The sequence below is a fragment of the Brachycentrus maculatus genome, unplaced genomic scaffold (genome assembly GCF_059751285.1).
Source record: "Brachycentrus maculatus isolate JH-2025_06_01 unplaced genomic scaffold, ASM5975128v1 h1tg000077l, whole genome shotgun sequence".
NCBI classification, from domain to species: Eukaryota; Metazoa; Arthropoda; class Insecta; order Trichoptera; family Brachycentridae; genus Brachycentrus; species Brachycentrus maculatus.
The window spans coordinates 1542702-1562645 of NW_028280831.1; the positions used below are offsets into that span (position 1 = coordinate 1542702).

Genomic DNA, 19944 nt, shown 5'->3' on the forward strand with positions numbered 1-19944 from the left:
AGCTATTTATTTTATATTGCTATGTCATCCAATTCAGTGTAATAATAAAAACCGAAATTTTCTACAGAAAAATAAAAGAGGCCCAAACAGTTATAACGTTAATAACTTATTTTAAAGAAAAATAAAATGATTTTAGATGAACTTTTGATATAACTAATACTGAACGTTTTGAGGTTGTCTAAAGCTAAAATATCAAATCTGTAGACTAGAAAAAATCTGTTTGTTTTTGTAGTTACAAATTTTTTGATTTTAAAAATAATATATCTTGATAATAAAAGGCGAATTTCGCCCACTGATGTAATAAATTTATTTTTCGTTAACCGTTTTGTCGTTTGCCAACAATCTATTATTTATTCAAATCTGTCTGTTTGAACGTTTGTACTCCAAAAAAATTGATAGGAATGTTCAAATAACAACAAAAGTTAAATTCCATCTCCGTTATTCCAGAGGGCAACAAATGACAAAAAATAAAAGAGAGAGAGACGAATATCATTTGCAAATTATTTTAGCAGATATTTACCAAAATATAACCACTAAAATAATAAAGAATGACTGTGGAGTTTATAAAGCTAATTAGGACTAACGCGCACACACAATATTTTTGTCGCACGGCAACTTCTTCGTTCAACGCGTTTCGAGTAAAACGAAAATTTCCCAAAAAAAGTTTTCGAAAATTAATCTCATAAAAACGTGTATGTTTTGTGCATAAGTACATAAAAAAGTAATATAAATCACTAATATTATGTATGATAACATCAAAGAGTAAAAAACATAAAATTTTCTCAATCACAGGATATATATAAATGAATAAAATGTGTTAATATATAAATTACGCATAAAAAAGTAAAATATTCTTTAATTTATTTATTAATATAGAATGCAAAAATTGTGGTCACCCAAACAAGAATGGAAGTGATACCTTCTGCCAATTTTAATTTTATTACATAATGCTTCTTTGGATTTTTATAAATTAAAAACATTCGTACAATAAATTGGTAAATTAAATTATAAAATATGTTAAGTACAGAAGATATATATAATCGACAAATTATGCGTTGCATTTGAATCATCATCAAAATTTTAGGAAAACATCACTTTTCTAAAAGTAACACCGTTTAAAAATAATGACAATAACACTTTTATTCAACGCTTTTATTAAAAATAATAGCGGTTTAAGGTTTTAAACTGTAAAACGATATTATTATTCTCCAAGGTATAATGAGGAACGAAGATCAACTGTGGAAAGCAATTACAATCAGAATTTTTTTCATAAATCTATTTTTTTTAAAGGAATAACCCGCAAAGCCTCTATTTTAGAGGCTTGTCTGCAGGTAGGATAGTAACGATAGGGAAGGTAAATATGAAATGAAAGTGAAAGGGAAATACTTCACAAACACCCAAACCAATTGAAAATAAATCTTAAATTGTTGGGCAATATGGTATATCCAAAATCAAACACGGTTTATTTGGTTGAATTCTACATTTATTTATGTATATTTTAATACGTGACGCGTTTCGTCTTCTTAGGACATTATCAAACACTCTATCCAACAATTCAATATGGAATTCTACCAACTGTCTGCAGTTACAATAAATAAATCTTACTTGAATTTATTTTTGCATTTGGCGGGAATCGAACCCGCGACGCCACTTTCCCAGTCAAGCGTTTGCCCAACTGTGCCACGGCGCCTGTCATAATTTCTGTTTTTTTATTATTAACAAAAAACACGTGCGATGTGACTCTTTCTCAGTATGTTTGGAACCACGCGCAAATTGCGTTACATTTTGACGGCCTTTCGTTTGACATTGACTTCTTGCTTCTTAATAGATTCTGTGTTATTCGGGGACCGGGACTAATAATAATTATACACGAGGCGGTAAAAATGTCGGTGGATGACAGCTGATGCCAGGTGCGTGGGCGTAGTGCCGTGGGAGCTGGGGCTTAGTGAAATTTGGATATATCAAACTATGGTTTTAGCACTCGCTTGTGTGAGACTACAATAGTTACACGCGCAAACAGTATGTGTGAAATAATACATTCGCTCTTGTTTATTTATTGAATTGGGTACGTGTTCAAGAGCAAAATATTGCAATAACATACAAGGTGAGGAAGAACAAAAAACAATGCGAATTTAAAAGTTGTATTTGTAGCTTGTAATTACTGGAAACGATGAAATTTAAGATATTATTGTGCCTTTTCAGTTCTCAACAGTTTAAGTGTGTCCAAATACTTGTTCGCAAATCTCATTATCTCCAATTAGGAACTATTTTTTTATATCTCAACAAAGATGAAGAATAATGGGGCTTACGACCGTCATAGGCTGGTTTAAGTAATCACCGTACACACGTGTAACATTCACCAATTCTACCCATGATTGACAACCACACTATTCAAGTTCTTGGAACTTAAATATATTGATATATTTATTAAACTGGATACAGAGTTCTTGAACTCGATAGACTACACGAGACACATCAATGGTGGGATGAACCAAGCTTTTTATTAAGCAGTAACTCTATCATTTGTATATGAGGTCAGAATCCTGGATTATATGAACATATTCGAGAAACGCAAGAAAAGTTCTTTACATTTACTTTTAGCTTATAATTTCACGTTTTTGATTAAGTTTTTAAATTTTTATTAAAAATTACATGTTTAACTAGGTAAATACCACTATTATTGAAAATATTTTATGACACGTGTTTCAAACGCCGTATGTGAAGCCAAGTCTTAAATTTTTAACCTTGAATCTAGCTATAACTATTAAGGCAATTTTTTTTCTAGCCCTCAACTACAATCAATGCTGTTTATGAGTGTTTTCTTGGCCATTAATAACATGAAGTTTAGCATGAGTTTTAGGTATCAAATAAATATTATAGTAAAACATCACTGATATTTTTTTTGACATACACTAATTATCAAACCCTTACCCGCACCCCAATGGTGCATAGGGCACTGCATCATATAATCGTGGTGTTATCTTGATCGTTAACACATGATGGAATGGTGAACAGTCCTCCACTTTAGGTACCAGTCCAGGGTAATATTAAATAAATATTTGAGTGAAAAAATCACCTATATTGATTTGATCCTCCTCCTGGGAATCGAACTCGGGACCTCCGGAACGGTAGCTGAGCGTGCTGACCATTACACTACGGAGGCGGACTTATTACATTTATTAACAAAGATATTTTGTATTTAAAAAAAAAACATTCTCTATTGCAAAGAATGCAACAGACTTTTTTCCCAAGAATGCACGTCGTTTCTTGTTGGAAAATTATTTAATTTTAAACTATGATTCATATGGAACATTCACCTAAAAATTTCGGGATAAAAGTAGGATTGCAACAAAATAAAATAACAGTCTCTAAGCCGGCTACATCGGTCCACAATGTTATTATTACACAAGCGTCACCTACTTACCATTATTCATAAACGAATTTAGTTATGCAGTAAGGAACCCGCGCGCGTGTTTTAAAGTTTGAAAACAAAATATACAGAATTTGTATTTCTCGTTAGTAAGAAGTATTTAAGCGAACATCATACAATATTCAGAAAATATATAAGTATATGTTGTAATCTAATATTTTTTGCAAGAAGTTTCTCACATATCGCTCACTCCTGTTAAGAACGTCATAAATCAAAAAACTTGATTTTTCAGGAGAACGTTTTTAAAGTTTAAAAATATAATATGTATTAAAATGTATTAAAATTAAATATCAAGCCACTTATTGAACTTTTTACTGTGCAACAGATATTTTTAGGTAAAACCTGAAGGTTTTTTCTCCATTTGAAAAATATTTATTATATTTAAAAAAATAATTAAACAATACCTTTTCTTAAAAATGCAAAAAGAGCATTTTCTGCTTTGTAGCGGGTAAGTATTAAGTTAAAAATATGCCTCTTTTGCTGGGATATAGTACATTTTCTGGGCTTTCCGAAAACATGCACAACTGAAAAATGACGATTTTTTATTTATGAAGTTCTTGAAAGGAGTGAGCAATATACGTACAATCTTTCTCTCTCTCTCTACCTCTTCACTTGAAACATTTACGATATTTGACGACCTGTTACTTTATATACTCGGAACCTTAATATTGTTGTTAGGTACCCTATCTGTTCATAACATCATCATTTCCTTGATTATCTCTACCCTTACCTATCCTAACCCGATTTCTCTTCCTTTATTTTCATCGGGTTTACAGTTACATACTTTTACAATACTGTAATAATATGATCATTCATACTGCAACTCATTATAAATAGCGTTTATTTTTAGTTTTGAGTGTTTCATCATGTCTTACCACAAAGTGAATGCCGAAACAATAAATAAAATACACATATGATTTTAATGTGAGATGGCACATGAGTCATGTTATGACACCCATAATAGTTGAGCTTGTGCCCCGACGGAGACACTTGTCCAACTGTCAGCGAACCAATTAAGGTCGTTTAATCAAATATTCAAGTGGATTACAAAGAGTTTTAAATTAAAATGATTGAGATGATTGGTTACTGGGCTTTATTGCATGCTTTGATTTTCGTTTTGTTAATATTAACCTCATTGATAATACACATCAGTTTTTATTATTATATTTATATACATCTTCATTTCCTTTATATTTTGAAGACATATATGAAGAAGAATATGGAAGTGTGGGTATTTACATTGCATACGACCTATCATAGACTGGTTTGAATGATCACTTTATACACGTGTATCATTCACTTTTCTACCCATGATTGAAGTTTTCTATTGTTACCATAACATACATATATCGTGGGCATACTGACAAAAAACGTGACCTGTAAAATCCCTTTTTAAATAATCCCTATTATTTAAAGCTTTTAACCTGAATAAGATACCCGTTACTAAAGTAATAATTGAATTTACTTTTAAAACCACATAAATGTAACATTTCAAATAACTTAGTGTTTTTGACAGTTTATAGAACATTTTGAACTTTTTTTTCACTTAGTAAATATCACTATTTCTTAAAATCTACCGTGAGACGTGTTTCGATGCATTCCATATCATTTTCAATCACCGTATGCAAATGAAACATGTGTCACAGTAGATTTTGAGAAATAGTGGTATTTACTAAGTAAGACTTTAATTTAAAATAAATATATTTTACCACAAAGTGACTGCCGAATCAATAAGTTTATAGAACGTTGAAGATTTTATAATATGCATCATTAAGTCAATATTGCATATAACACTTTCCATATCATTCATCGTTCACATTGTGTAATACCACTTTTATGCACAAAGTGAACGATGAATGGTAAGGAGAGTGTTATGTCGCCATACCACAATATTAACAATGCTTTTAATATACAAAATAAAATAGAATATTTTCGAGTTAACGTTTTTTGCCAGTACACCCACGATATATCCTTCAATTAACAACTTAATTCGGTTGCGATTTTCTGCACCATCTCGTATTCTCTACCCAATATATTTATTTGTGTGTCTGTGAGACAGCTATAATATAACTAGATAAAAAAAAATCACCTCAATGGAGCATAGGGCACTGCATCATATAAACGCAGTGTTATCTTGATCGTTAACATATGAAGGAAAGATGATCAGCCCTCCACTTCAGGTACCATCCCAGGGTAATATTGAATAAATATTTGAGTGAAAAAATCACCTATATTTATTTGATCCCCCCCCCTTGGGAATCGAGCCCGGGACCTCCAGAACGGTAGCCGACCGTGCTGACCATTACTAGATTATAAACGTGGTTTAATTTTGCGGTAAGTCACAACCGAGTCGTATAAATAAATTGCCATCAGAGGAACAATATTGGTCGTGACATTATATTTTGCAAGTCTTGTACGGGTTTATTGTACATTCCATATATGGTAAAGGTTATTCTTATAATAAAAGCGACCATCTGGTCACTTCACCCTGAGTCAGATACAATAAGAGACAAGATGAACCGTTTGCAGTCTGTAGGTGATCACGTTTACAAAGGTGTATTATATAATTAGATTTACAATAATACTGTTACATACTTATATACAGTGAAACAAGGAAGATACAAAATTAAATTAAACGCGGGAACCCGAGAAATATTGAGTTAAGTTTTATGAAATAATTGATAATTGTATAAGAAAACTGGAGCTAAAAACAATTTGACTATCTGTCGCCTTTTGTATGCTGAAAATTTTGTGCTTCTTGCCGATAGAAGAGAAGACCTGCAGACGCTGGCGCTGATGACAAAAGTGTTTAGGTTTTTCACTCGAAATTGGACGTTTAACAAACCAAATTGGATGGCTTACAAATGAAATTGGACGTTTGACAAAACAAATTGAACGTTATATTATATTTTATAAAAAGTTTGAATTTTAAACAATATTTTCGAAGTAAGAAGAACAGCATCGTTACCATACAGTAGATAGTAGAGAAGATCTGTAGAAGCTAGTGATAAAAGTGTATAATGTATGCGAGGGAAGTGATTTGCCGATGAATATTGACATATCTAAAATTGCGTATTTTTATAGAGATGAATATAGATCTGGGTCTAAAATATTAGTAAATGGGAAAATTATGGAACAGGTAGGATTTCGTTTATTTGGGAACTATATTTTTAAGGGATGAAAAAATTGATAAAGCTATTAAAAGGAGAGTGAATGCTTTGATCAGAGTGAACGGTGCACGGGAATCAGTTCTCTCAAATAAAAGCTAAATTGGCAGTACACAATAAAGTCCCAGTACCAACCCTAATGAATGGAAGTGAAGCACGGAGTTTGAAAAAGAAGGATGAAAGTAAACTGAATGCAGTCAAAAAACGATCTCTAAGACGAAATTTATATAATAGATGTTCAATAGTGAAATAAGGAAATAATGAAAGGTTAAGAAAAATGATAAACTGAGATAACAGGCGAAGATTGTTTGCAAATACAGATTGGTGTGGCGTAATATTCTCTCTGCTTCCCCTGTGGAGAAGCGGCATGATGTTTACTAAGTTAATTAGAGTTAAAAAGATGATAAAAATTTAATTACACGCGTCAACCCAAAAAAGAACGCGAAAGGTTGACGTTTGACTTTTGACAGGCATTTTGGCGGGAAACGTAAAATATATTATAAAGTCAGCTTAGTGCAGCTTTTAGCATACGTGATGTAAATAATAAATACAGTCAAACCTCGATATAACGGACCCCTATTTAACAAACTTTGGATATAACAGAATAAAAATCCGGCCAATAAATTTTTTACGCATTTTCGTAATTTTAGAGAGTTGATTATAAAAAACGGCAAACTTCAAAAGTACAAGAAAATCGTTTTCTTCAAAGCAGGATTACCGAAGTCACTTCACGACGAGTGTTCAAAGACAATAAATAGAATTTTGTGTTTTCTATTGTTTATTTATTTTTCTAAGTACAGTATTCATATTTTCAAAAGAAGTTTAATTATTCCTTTTGAACCAATTTTTATACAACGGACTCTCCTCCCAATTAGTCCGTTATATCGAGATGTTACTATACTGAGCTTTAATCATGGGAAAACATAAAATTATTTATTTCTGACATAAGTCAGAAGATCTTTTGAGCGTATAATAATGTAAATATGACAGTGAATTTCGCTTATATTTATTTTGACCCCTTTGATTCGAACCCGGGACCTCCAGAACGGTAGCCGTACATGCTTACCACTACACTATGGAGGCGGACAAACTGTCTTACTACTAATAACTTTTACAATATTCGTTACAACCTCTATGGTTCGTTGGAATAAATTTCTTCTTATATCATTTGTTGATTTGGCATAAACTTAGTGGAATAATAAAATACTTGTTTAACACTAGTTTCATGTTATACTTGTTTAAGACTAGTTTCTACTTGTTTCAGACTAGTTTCTACTTGTTAAATACTTGTTTAAGACTAGTTTCATTGTTAATAATAAAATACTTGTTTAAGACTAGTTCATGTTTCAACAAGTCATGTTTATATAAGACTAGTTTCACTAGTTTTATATAAACATGACTTGTTTTGAGAACAAATAGAAAGAATCTTTGCTTCAAAAAAAGCTCTCCCTATTCCAACATAGATGGCTGTGGCCAACGCACATGTATGTACTATTTCACAAATTTGATCAATATATCGAGCAGTTCCAAAAATTGAATAATGTGGTTGTCAATCATGGGTAGAATTATTTAATATTACATGTGTGTGAAGTGATCACCTAACAAAGCCTACGACGATCGTAAGCCCTGCAAGTGACCAGACTTCCATATTCTTCTTCATCTTTGGTGAGATGCCAAAAAAAAAATTTATATTAGAAAAATTGTTTCTTTACAATAAGCCTGCCAATGTTCATACTCGTATATTCTACACATTATGCAAATATGTTAATTTTTACCAAATAAAAAAAAACAACAAAAAACTACCTAATAATTCTTATGTCTGTTCTGTATTCAGTAGGTGGATTCACCTGGTGTGATTGAAATAATATATGATTGAATACTTAAATGTTGTAGATATATTATTTACGTATTCATTCATTCAAACCCTTGGTGCATAGGGCACTGCATCATACAAACGCAGTGTTATCTTGATCGTTAACACATGAAGGAAAGGTGATCAGCCCTCCACTTCAGGTACCAGTCCAGGGTAATATGGAATAAATAGTACAGTGAAAAAATCATTTATATTTATTTGACCCCCCTGGGAATCGAACCCGGGACCTCCAGAACGGTAGCCGAGCGTGCTGACCATTACACTACGGAGGCGGACATGTATTTACGTATTATTCAACTGAGTTGCTAAGACATGTTTCTCTATCCGTGACTGAAGACTCATAGCGCATGGGCAGTCGAATTCTGGGTCAGGATCAAGTAAGAAAAGTGACTCAGTGCATATAAAAACACGTTGGTCCAAGTCTTTGCCGAGCTGTCAAGGTGTTATTAACTATTTCGATTTGTATTTCGTCATCAATGTCTTAATAAAATAAGTTTTAGATATATGTTTAGGTGCCAGGCACCGATTACGTGCAGAAATTAACGTTTTGACTTCGTAATTTTTAGATATACAAATTAAACTCAATATGAACTGAATAAATACTTTATGGAAAGATTTCTGTTAGTGATTAGTTATATTTTCATATTTTTTACCTTTAAACATGCTTCTTACCTTATGTTTTTATAATGCCTATTTACTAAACCTTTTATTGCTTCATATTTTACATTTTGCCCTGTGTTTCCTCATTTGTTACTTTCTTATTTGTTTTTTAGTCTTCTTAACCTTAATCCCATGTTTAAAAATGAGAAATGGAAATCAATAATTATTATATAATATTCCCGATTATAATTGGGAATATTATATATGTGACGTATGTACAATATGTTATATAGTTAAATAAATAAAAACTCTTTATAATATTAATTTGTTAAGTTTGATTTTTATCTATTCATTAGAACATATGTAGCTATGGAAATTAGTTTTGTTTACACTAATAAACCTTAAAGTGGTCTTGGGTGTTTCGTTTTTATATTAAAATCATCATCTTATTCCACAAAGTTTATGCGAAATCAAAAAATTATAGAATTTGAACTTTATTCTGAGTACTGATATTGTGATTTTTCATTTTTCAAACTATACACAATCTTTGTTATAAATCGCTTTTTGCATATCTGTATAAATATTATTAACATGTCAACTGGTTTCGAATCTAATAACTCCTTCCATAATACTTATAAATACTAAAAACCATCTACAAAACAACAACAAAAACGAATATTTGACTGTAAGAAGAACTTGTGTAGGAATCTCAAGTGACTATTTCCGTCTGTTAAAATTCATATTAGCTAATAAGGACAGAAACTTTATTTACGCACGTGACGTTCTGTGCGAATTATTTAATCTACGTCAAAACGCATTCGCGTCAGAAAAAACTTTAAATACGAGTACGTAAGAACATACTAATATTGTAATTTTAAAAATTATCTAAATTTTAAAACTTATCTTATTAACGAAAAACAATATTTTTCTTGTTGGCGATACATTGTATAATCGTTAAAGAAGTAAGTTCAGGTTGAAATGTGTGTTTTATATCTTGTAGCGGCTAACCTACAAATTATATGTGCCGCTGCTAAAAATGTGTGCATTTAGCGGGAATTAGGGAAATTAAGTTTTTTCGACTCGTAATGACGTCACATTGTGATATTACTCCATTCCAGTTATTTCTGTCATTAAAGAAAGTTTGATCTTTCATTTCCATAATTTGATATTAATGATGCAGTTTCCTCATAGAACAGCTACCTTTTAGTTTTGTTTCATATTTAACCATTTCAAGTTAACACTAATCATAGTAGTTTTTGATGTGCAAAAATTAACAGACTTTAGTTGCAAATGACTGGCGAAAACTATTTGAAACTATGGAGCAGCTTCGGTTAGCGTTTGAACGAGAGACCCAGAGGTGATTTTTCGCCAAAACGGGTATAATTCAATTATCCTTCTTATTCATTATTACGTGTCACGTGTCGAGTCCCCCTGACGTTGATTATCACTTGTGAGATTGTATCCCCATTTTGGGCAGTCCAAAACAGCTCCTCGACGCTCTGTACTCCTGTCCACTCGGGGACAATATTCAATTGTCCAATAAATATTTTTTTTACAGATTACATACATTATTCTAGATATTTTTATCAAGTTTTTATCATTTAGTCATTTGCTAGGAAAAAAATTGATCATATTTTACTAAAGTAACTTATGTTTTACGTAAGTCATGTGGGTATGTTACACGATTGAACGCGGTTTTTCTTAATTCCGTCCTAAAAACAACGTAGGCGGCTTATTGTGTTATAAAAATACAATAATTAAGTCCGCTCGAGTATTTATTGTCGTTCAAATCATTGAACACGACTCTCATAATACGTTTTTGATATTTCACCGCCATGCGACATCAGAAAATAATTTTAATTGGGTTGTAATGTCAGCGTTCGTGTATTCGTGTATACAGAGCTGTATTAAGGGAACCGCGATGCGGAACGCCGAGAAATTGATTAGAGAAAACAGAATGTTTTTTTATGCTTAGTAAAATATTTGTATGCATGATAGATTGATATAAAATATTTCCTATTTTATTTCATTGCATGTTTTTTAAGGTACGATCCGTAAAGCCTTAATTTTACAGGTTTTTATTTATCTAGGATAGGGGAAACAAAGTTGAAAAAAGCATCATAAACACCCAGATCAATTGAAAATAAATACGCATTTGATTCATTTTGAAATTGATGAGATTAGAGCTCGCGACTCAAGTTTCTCAGTGGAGCGTCGACCCAACTACACCATGACGCCAATTGCTTGTATTTGTATTATACCGTATAACAAAGTAACAATAACATATTTATTTACGTATTTTTGCGTACGGAGATCCAAAAGTAACGTCATTCGTGTTTGATTTCTTGATCTTGGAGAATTGTGAGGTTGGCACTGCAACACATCTTCCACATTCTTCCCAACACTAATCATTCATTCAACAGACATCTTTGTAAGTACAAATTTTTTTGTCATATGTATAGTATTCGTTAAGATAGTTACCTGATCATAGCCATAGAGCCAGAAATCTAGAGTGAGTTTTGTTTCCTGATTAAAAAAATTATAACCTTACATAATTCTTCAACAAGTATTTAAAGCAGACACACTAATCATGATAGCGGTTTTTTGGATGCTATTAAAATTGATAACTAAGCACTAGAGATCAAAACCGTTTTTATAACCATGTGATATTTTTTGTACCAAAATCTATAATCACTTTTGATGATTATAAAAACATGAGAAGGTTGTGGGGTAAAAGTAAGTGCTCATTTTTTTAATGACAATTTGGCGATGAAATTACTTTCTGCAAAATTTGTCCCAGAAAATCAAAGAAACTCTCGGGATGGTATTACTAATTCGTTATTTTTTAGATCTGAGGGCATCACTCATTGCTCATTCCGCATGTTCCTCATTTATGAACTTCATACCATTGTTTTATCTTGAAAAAGTTTTAAAATGTAGTATATATGAAGATTTTGAGGTTAAATGAGTATATCAATTTTGAATCAGGTTAAGACGTCCGCATACAATATTCGTACAATATATCAAAACACTCATGGAATGTCAATTGAAAATTTTATTTTTTATTATGTTGTTAGTTTATTTATTTTATTATCAAGGATCTTTGTTTTTTTTTATTTAGTTTTTTAATTTACAAATTACGAAGTTTTAATGTATTTTGTCAGTATCCAATTCATTTCAGCATTTTCATACTATTAAAATATTTATGAAAACAGAGCTTGGATATTAAATGCACTGCCATGAAAAAAATACCCGGTTTAGTATCAAAAGGAAAAAATATTCATATAGATCTCAGTACAATGTGCGTTTATTATTTTAATAAACTTTTTACACATAACATCTTGGCATATTCCTGAAAGGGTATTACTGTTTTCATATTCAGGAGACTGTGGCGATAATCATTAATCATTGAGTTATATACACGTTGGAAGGAATGTGTTGTAATTACGTCCCGCGAGTGTCACAAATTACATTGTTGACAAAAATCAATCTCGTTTAAGGCCAGACTTGGCAAGAACTCAACTCGAAATATCTGTCCACATGTGCTTAACTCTTCTTAGATGGAAGTGACTTTTTAGCCATCAAAATGTATTTTAAAAAAAGTAACATCAATACTCTTTGTCTTCCACAGTTCCGGGTTCTAGTTGTACAACAAAAGATCATTATTCACCAAAAATATAATAGTTTATATTTATTCCAAACACTGAGAATAATAAACATACAAAAAATAACTGGAATTTGACGACCGATAGCAGCAATCGATTAAGGCAAAATGTCGTTCAATTTTAATTTAAGTTTTACTTAGTCAATACCAATATTTATTTTAATCTATTGTATTACGATGCATTCCGCATCATTTTCAAACACGGTGTTTGAACACCACAAAGTGACTGCGGAATCGATTAATGAACAAAATATCGTTCGTCTGGCATGTATTTTTATTTAAATTTAATATTTATTGAATATTTATTCAAGGTTAACCATGTTCAAGTCATGAAATTTTTAATAATATGACTGAAGTTCAATTGACAAAAATTATAATGCTCAAAAAGAAATTCCACTACTAAAGTTTCCCTATTCAGGTTAAAACTTTAAAGCCAATTTATATATTATTTCAGAGCACGTCGCAGACAATTTTCAGGTTTCGGATAGAGTTTGAAGATCATAGACAAACTTTAACTAGTTCTACATTACTTTAATAAGGCTTCAATAGCACATATAGATGTATGTATCATATATCATCTCATGTGGGTATGTTGCACTCATGTACCCAGTCATTATAACCGTTTATTGTCATAATACTACTAATTTCTTCATCACAATCATAACAATGGTATGCGTTAAATTTTATGTCGATAAAACTTATGTTTAGAATATCAATTTTTTATTATTATAAAGAATTCGTTTAATTGGGTTTGATTCATAGAATTACCTTACCATTTTTAGATGCTTTTCTCTCCCGTTTCTTGTTTCTGCATATTCTTCTTCTCAGTCTCTCCAGAACTTTATCAGCTTCGTCCACACTTTCTGATGATGAGGACAAAGCTCCTTCTGAATATCTTCTTTTCAATTCTCTGTTGTTTGAATCCCTTTTCCAAGTCCAGTATTCAGTACAAGACACGACTCTTTGGTATTTTCGTAAACGCCTTTTGATTTCATTTTCTACAGCGCTATCCACGTCATCGTCGTAATGAAAATCTGGATCTAGACAAGTAGAATCGTCACTTTTAATTACAATGCCTCGTCTCCACGTTTCGTCGACACGATTTTTAGTTTCCTTCCTGAGTTTCACGTTATTGGCAATTTCTTCTAACCAAGGAGGACTAGACTTGTTTCTCGATGGTAAACTTTTGAGATATATGTCGAGAAATGACATGTTTCTAACGATGGAATACCCGTTCTCGGGAGTGTGTTTACTTTTAAGAAAATTATTGACATCTGTGTTAGCCCTTCTGATAGATTTTGGCGTAATTTTACATTTCGGCTTGTGATAAGAAGCTGATTTACAAATTTTGTTGGGTATTTTATCAACCCTGTTAGAAGAACAAACATTATGTGGTGGGTCGAAAGGAACAATAGGTAATCCATTGTATGTGAAGTATTTTTTAACTGTGTCGTTAGGTGTCTTAATATCCTGCAAAGTATTTATGGATTGTTGAGATCCGCTTTTACATTGAGGACTATAGCTATTCCTACGAGCCGGTCGTTTTCTTCTGTTTGGATAGTGCTGTTCGTCATCTTCGTGGAGAAGTAATGTTCCGGCTTTTCCGGTAACATATTTATATGTGGGAAGGGGGGAGCAGCTCTCGTTGTCAGAACTTTTGTAGCTACTATTTTCAATATCGCTTAACCCCGAAGAATAAAAGCTTATTGGGCTGCTTAAGCTTCTGCCGTATGCTGGTATCTGTAAGTTATCTATAATATCATCTTCATTTTGAGGGTATTCGGAGTGTTGGCTATCTTGAGAACACGATCCCTCGTCTTTACTAGAATTTCTTCTGTAAAATCTTGTATAGACTCTATCCCCGGTAACGCTATTGGTTTTCTTCACCGGGAAGCTAACTTGTCGTTTGGCAAAATCGTTCGCGCCAAAAGATTTACTATGTCTCATTCCTGGCTGCGTTGTACCCACATCGGCACTGCTGATGGATATGTTGTCGTCATTAGTTTCTAGTAGAAGATTTCCGTCACAGTCGAACAGCTGTATCGTGGGGAAGACTCTCCCGGGGGAACAGTTCCGGGTGACCAGCTCCCATTTCCGGTCCCGTGGCTTCCTCAACTGGATTCTAATTACATTATTATCTACCCGAGGACCCTCCTCTTCGTCCGACATTTGGTCACCTTCTTTAGATTCGGGCATTCTCAATCTCTCACGTTTTCACCGAGGGAAAAATAAACACAAACGCTTGTCGCATTATGAACGAAAAAAAGTAACTCGAAATAATCGTGGAAATTCTCCGCGGTTTATTATACAATCTGTTTTTTGATAGAAATAACAAATATTTTTATAATTGGACGTTGGCCAAGGTCACTTATTCACCAAATGTGACGTCGTTCGAAATTGTTTGACATCGATTAAACTCGAATAATCGAGCGGTGCACTCGATCCATCCGAATTATTTCCATCGACCTAGTTAGCGTTTCCAAGTGCGAAGTTAGTGACATTGAATATGAATTCCTTATGGCGATCGATTACTTAACGCGATCTAATACATGTTTTATCGAACTGGTAAAATTGGATTCCTTTCACTTTTGTCGTTTCACTGTTATCACGACACTGGCACAGGATTGCACATGCACTCCCGAGGCGGCCGACTTGGCCGCGGCAGTCGCGTCTCCTGCCCACTGCTCCCGGAGCCCTCGTGACAGTCGTGTTCTCGTTTCGGCAACGATATCGGGTAATTTCGATTTCCGCGTTAGCGACTTCGATTAGAGGCGACCGCGCGGTACTCTAGCCGGTACGGCGAAGCGTACTGAATACGCCGAATTCTAGTAGACACTGAGATGTTGGGCGGCCGCCACGATATGCAGTCGGCCAGCGACCAGCCACTACTCTACTCTAGCCCTGCTTGCCTGCCTCCACTCGCGCCGCCTGACATTCCTCCGAGTAAACATACAGAAATAGATCATTCAGTTGGAAATACTCTACAAATACAAATCGACAGTTAAACTTCAACTGGACGATAGACCTCTGCGTCGTGTGATATAATAGGCGGTCTATGTAACCGTCGTAATACCCGCTTATTGAAGTGGTACCTAATGAATGCCCACTTTTTGATTCACGGTACTCAATTACTTATGGGAGTTACGAGTACTCGTTTATAGACTTTCGCTTTTGTTTGAGGTATTTGAAGACCTACTTTCTTAAGTGCTTTAATTAATGGCATTTACGTCGTAGAATTTCAATGAATGAATGAGTATTTTAAAGACATTTATCTGATATTTTTGATGAGAAGATGAAATAATAATATTTGTAAAGAAAATGAAAATATATTTTTTAATATTTTAGTAAGATATACAATGTTAACTAACCATAACGCAGTTTCTCCGCAGGGGCAGGCAGAGAGAATAGAACTCCATACCAATCTATATTTGTAAACAATCCTCTCCTCTTTCACATTCAAGCATCTCTTCATATATACCGATCTATTATTCCGACTTGCAATACGACCGTTTTCAAGTAGGTATTTGAAATACTTGATCATGCCAAATTTTCCTCAGTCATTTTCTGCATCTTAAACCAACTTCATTCGCCTCATAAATTTGTTTTACTATTCGTTCTTCACTCATTCGATTCACACGTCCAAACCATCTCAACGCACCTTTCTTGGACAATCTTATCTCAGCCTCCTAAATCAACATTCGAACATCAATTGTACATCGTTTTGCCGCACATTCTAATGTAACATCTATTTTTAATAAACTGTAATTGTCTTAAATCTTAAACATATAAACTGACGCATACATGTTCAAGAATTTGGTAAAAATATATTTATTTAGTGAAAAGTGACTCTTAGTCACAATTACACTACGAAAATAAACTAGTAAAAAGCAAAATAATATTATGCTACTTTTAAATGAAAAACCACGCCATGACGTACCAGTAGTATAAATATATATAAATATATATAAATATATATATATATTTATATATACATATATATATATATATATATATATATATATATATATATATATATATATATATATATATATATATATATATATATATATATGTATATATAAATATATATATATATATATATATATATATATATATATATATATATATATATATATATATATATATATATATATATATATGTATATATATATATATATATATATATATATATATATATATATATATATATATATATATATATTTATTTATATATATATATATATATATATATATATATATATATATATATATATATATATATATATATAAATATATATATATATATATATATATATATATATATATATATATATATATATATATATATATATATATATGTATATATATATATATATTTATATATATATATATATATATATATATATATATATATATATATATATATATATATATATATATATATATATATATATATATATATATATATATATATATATATATATATATATATATATATACAGTGGGTGGCCAAATTATTAGGGACACTTGTCTTTTTTTGTAATTTTCAAGTTTAAATGAATTTTATGATCAAATAAATTTGTTCTAATTAAAAAATATTATTTATTTTTGTTGCTTGTATCATAATTATTGTTTTTAAGACGTAGCAATGCTGCAAAATATCCAAGAAGTAAGTTTTTTTCTCATTTTAGTGTTAATTAGTGAAAAATGGTGTTGGTGTGAGCTCAGTTAATATTTTTTTAAACCATTTTTCTGTATGTTTTTTGAGTCCAAGACTATAAAAAATTAAGTATTGTTTAATTTAATAAGTAAATTTCAATTAATTTTTAATTAAAATTCAATTTAGTTTGAATTGAACCTTAATATTCTAAATTTAAGTATGGGCAAGTCTTTAGACATATCTCCAAGAAAATTTAGGGAAGTACCAACCTAACTACTTCATTCCGCATATTCCTAAAGAGAGAAAGCAGCACTCACGGGTATTTTGAAGTCTGGAGTCAACCGGATAAAAAGAAAAATTCATAAAAACCCACCTCTAGAAGCAGCCCGCTTCTGAAAAAGTGGCAGAAAAACGATCACCACTCTGCGTGGTCACCGTAAAATCAGGGACATCTATTTCCAAAATTGTAAAACGTGTGTTGATTGTCCACTACGTTGATAAACGATGTAGGAATCAACGCCTCCAAAATGACAGTTTGGAGACGGTTAGTTGAAGTAAATCTAATTGGTCGACGTCCAACCAAAAAACTACGCCTGACTGAGGTCATGGAGAAAAAACGACTCTTATGGGCCAGAACACTCCGAAATATGACTGTTTCGGACTGGAATCGAGTATTTATGACTTATATTTGTATAATAAAATAAGAAGATAATAAAAAATACACATTTTTGCAATCATGGTAATACTTTATAGGTCTGCTTCTAAGACGAGTCAACATTTAAAATTTTGGTGGGAAAAACTTGATTCGTCCGACGGGGCCCAGGAGAAAAATTCCACCCGGACTGCTTGGTGAAGAGGGCTAAAAACACCCTGTTAGCATAATGTTGTGGTCCATGATCTCATTTAAGGGTATGGGACGCCTCCATATCATGGAAGGGACCATGAGGCAAGACCAGTACCAGCGAGTACTGAAAAGTCGGCTCCAGCCGAAGCTAAGGAATGGTTCCCTGGTGATGAAGAGTATGTGTTTATGCATGAATAAGTACCGTGTCATAAAGCCAGGAGTGTTACCGCATTCCTGGCTGAAAAAAACGTCTGTTGAGTATGTGTTTTGCCTTGCCCGGGCAATTTGCTGGATATGAACCCCATTGAAAACATTTGGAGGCTAACGAAACGGGAAATTGCTAAAAAAAGTCATCACCACCAAGCGGTTACTGAAAGAAACTCTTATCAGAGTATGGCATGGTAACCCTAATCTTCGGCACAATACAAAAATCTGCATAGAAAGCATGCCCCGACGTTTGGAAGTTGTAATCGCAGCATAGGGTGTTATTACTAAATATTAAGGTTTTTTCTGAAATTTTTGAATAATCGCTTTTTATGATAAAAATAAATTACTTTTATTAAATGTTTGATTACATTGTTTCTAAGTTCTAAATAAAGCACCCCAATCAATAATAAAATAATTAAAAAATCTAATTATTTGCTCATTAAATTCATTTGATCATGAAAATTACAGGAAATTCGAAGTGTCCCTAATAATTTGGCCACCCACTGTATATATATATATATATATATATATATATATATATATATATATATATATATATATATATATATATATATATTTATATATATAAATATATATTTATATATATACATATATATATATTTATATATATAAACATATGGTTATATATATGTGTATATATATATATATATATATATATATATATATATATATATATATATATATATATATATATATATATATATATATATATATATATATATATATATATAAATATATATAAATATATATATATATATATTTATATATATATATATATATATATATATATATATATATATATATATATATATATATATATATATATATACATTTTTTTTGTTGACATCTCATAGAAGATGAAGAGGAATATGGAAGTCTGGGCATTTACGGGGCCGACGACCGTCATAGGCTGGTTTAAGTGATCACTTTACACACATGTACCATTCACCAATTCTACCCATTATTGACAATCACACTACTCAAATTCTTGGAAGTTCTATATATATATGTACCAATTTCGAAACATTGTTTTTAATCACCAGAATTTCATTGAAGACATCTATTGGTGAGATGAAAAGAAAGTTTTTATTGATCAGAAACTCTTATATTAGTATGTGAAGTCCGAATCCTGGATCATAATCACGTATGTACAAGAGAAACGCCAGAAAATATCATTTTCATTTTTATTATTTTGGCTAGTTATTTGACCAGTTAAATATTTTATATTGTGAATACATGAATAAAGATGGAAGTCAGACTTCATGATGTGATATTCATTTTAAACTGAGACACCTTTAAATTTATATTTTCATTGCATACAGCGTATATTTGTGTTATTATTTTACATTATCGTATAGCATTTATTGTAATAAAGCAGATTGCGTTTGAACAAAAATTTTTCACATATCGCTCACTCCTTTCAAGAACGTCATAAATCAAAAATCGTCAATTTTCAGTTGTTCATGTTTTCGGAATGC

At 31.6% G+C, this 19944-nt stretch overlaps 1 protein-coding gene across 5 annotated transcripts in view; it reads right to left on the reverse strand.

Moving 5' to 3' along the window:
- Positions 1-15598, reverse strand: part of LOC148311093 (tyrosine-protein phosphatase non-receptor type 13-like) — a 325348-nt gene extending 309750 nt beyond the window's left edge. For all 5 annotated transcript variants that reach the window (XR_015837312.1, XM_088257293.1, XM_088257291.1 and 2 more), the window contains exon 1: positions 13508-15598. Coding sequence is in view for 4 of the 5 variants with exons in the window: in XM_088257293.1 (XP_088113419.1) it covers positions 13508-14930 (1423 nt within the window). In the remaining variant the exon portion in view is untranslated. The remainder of the gene's footprint in view (positions 1-13507) is intronic.
- Positions 15599-19944: the final 4346 nt, after the last annotated feature.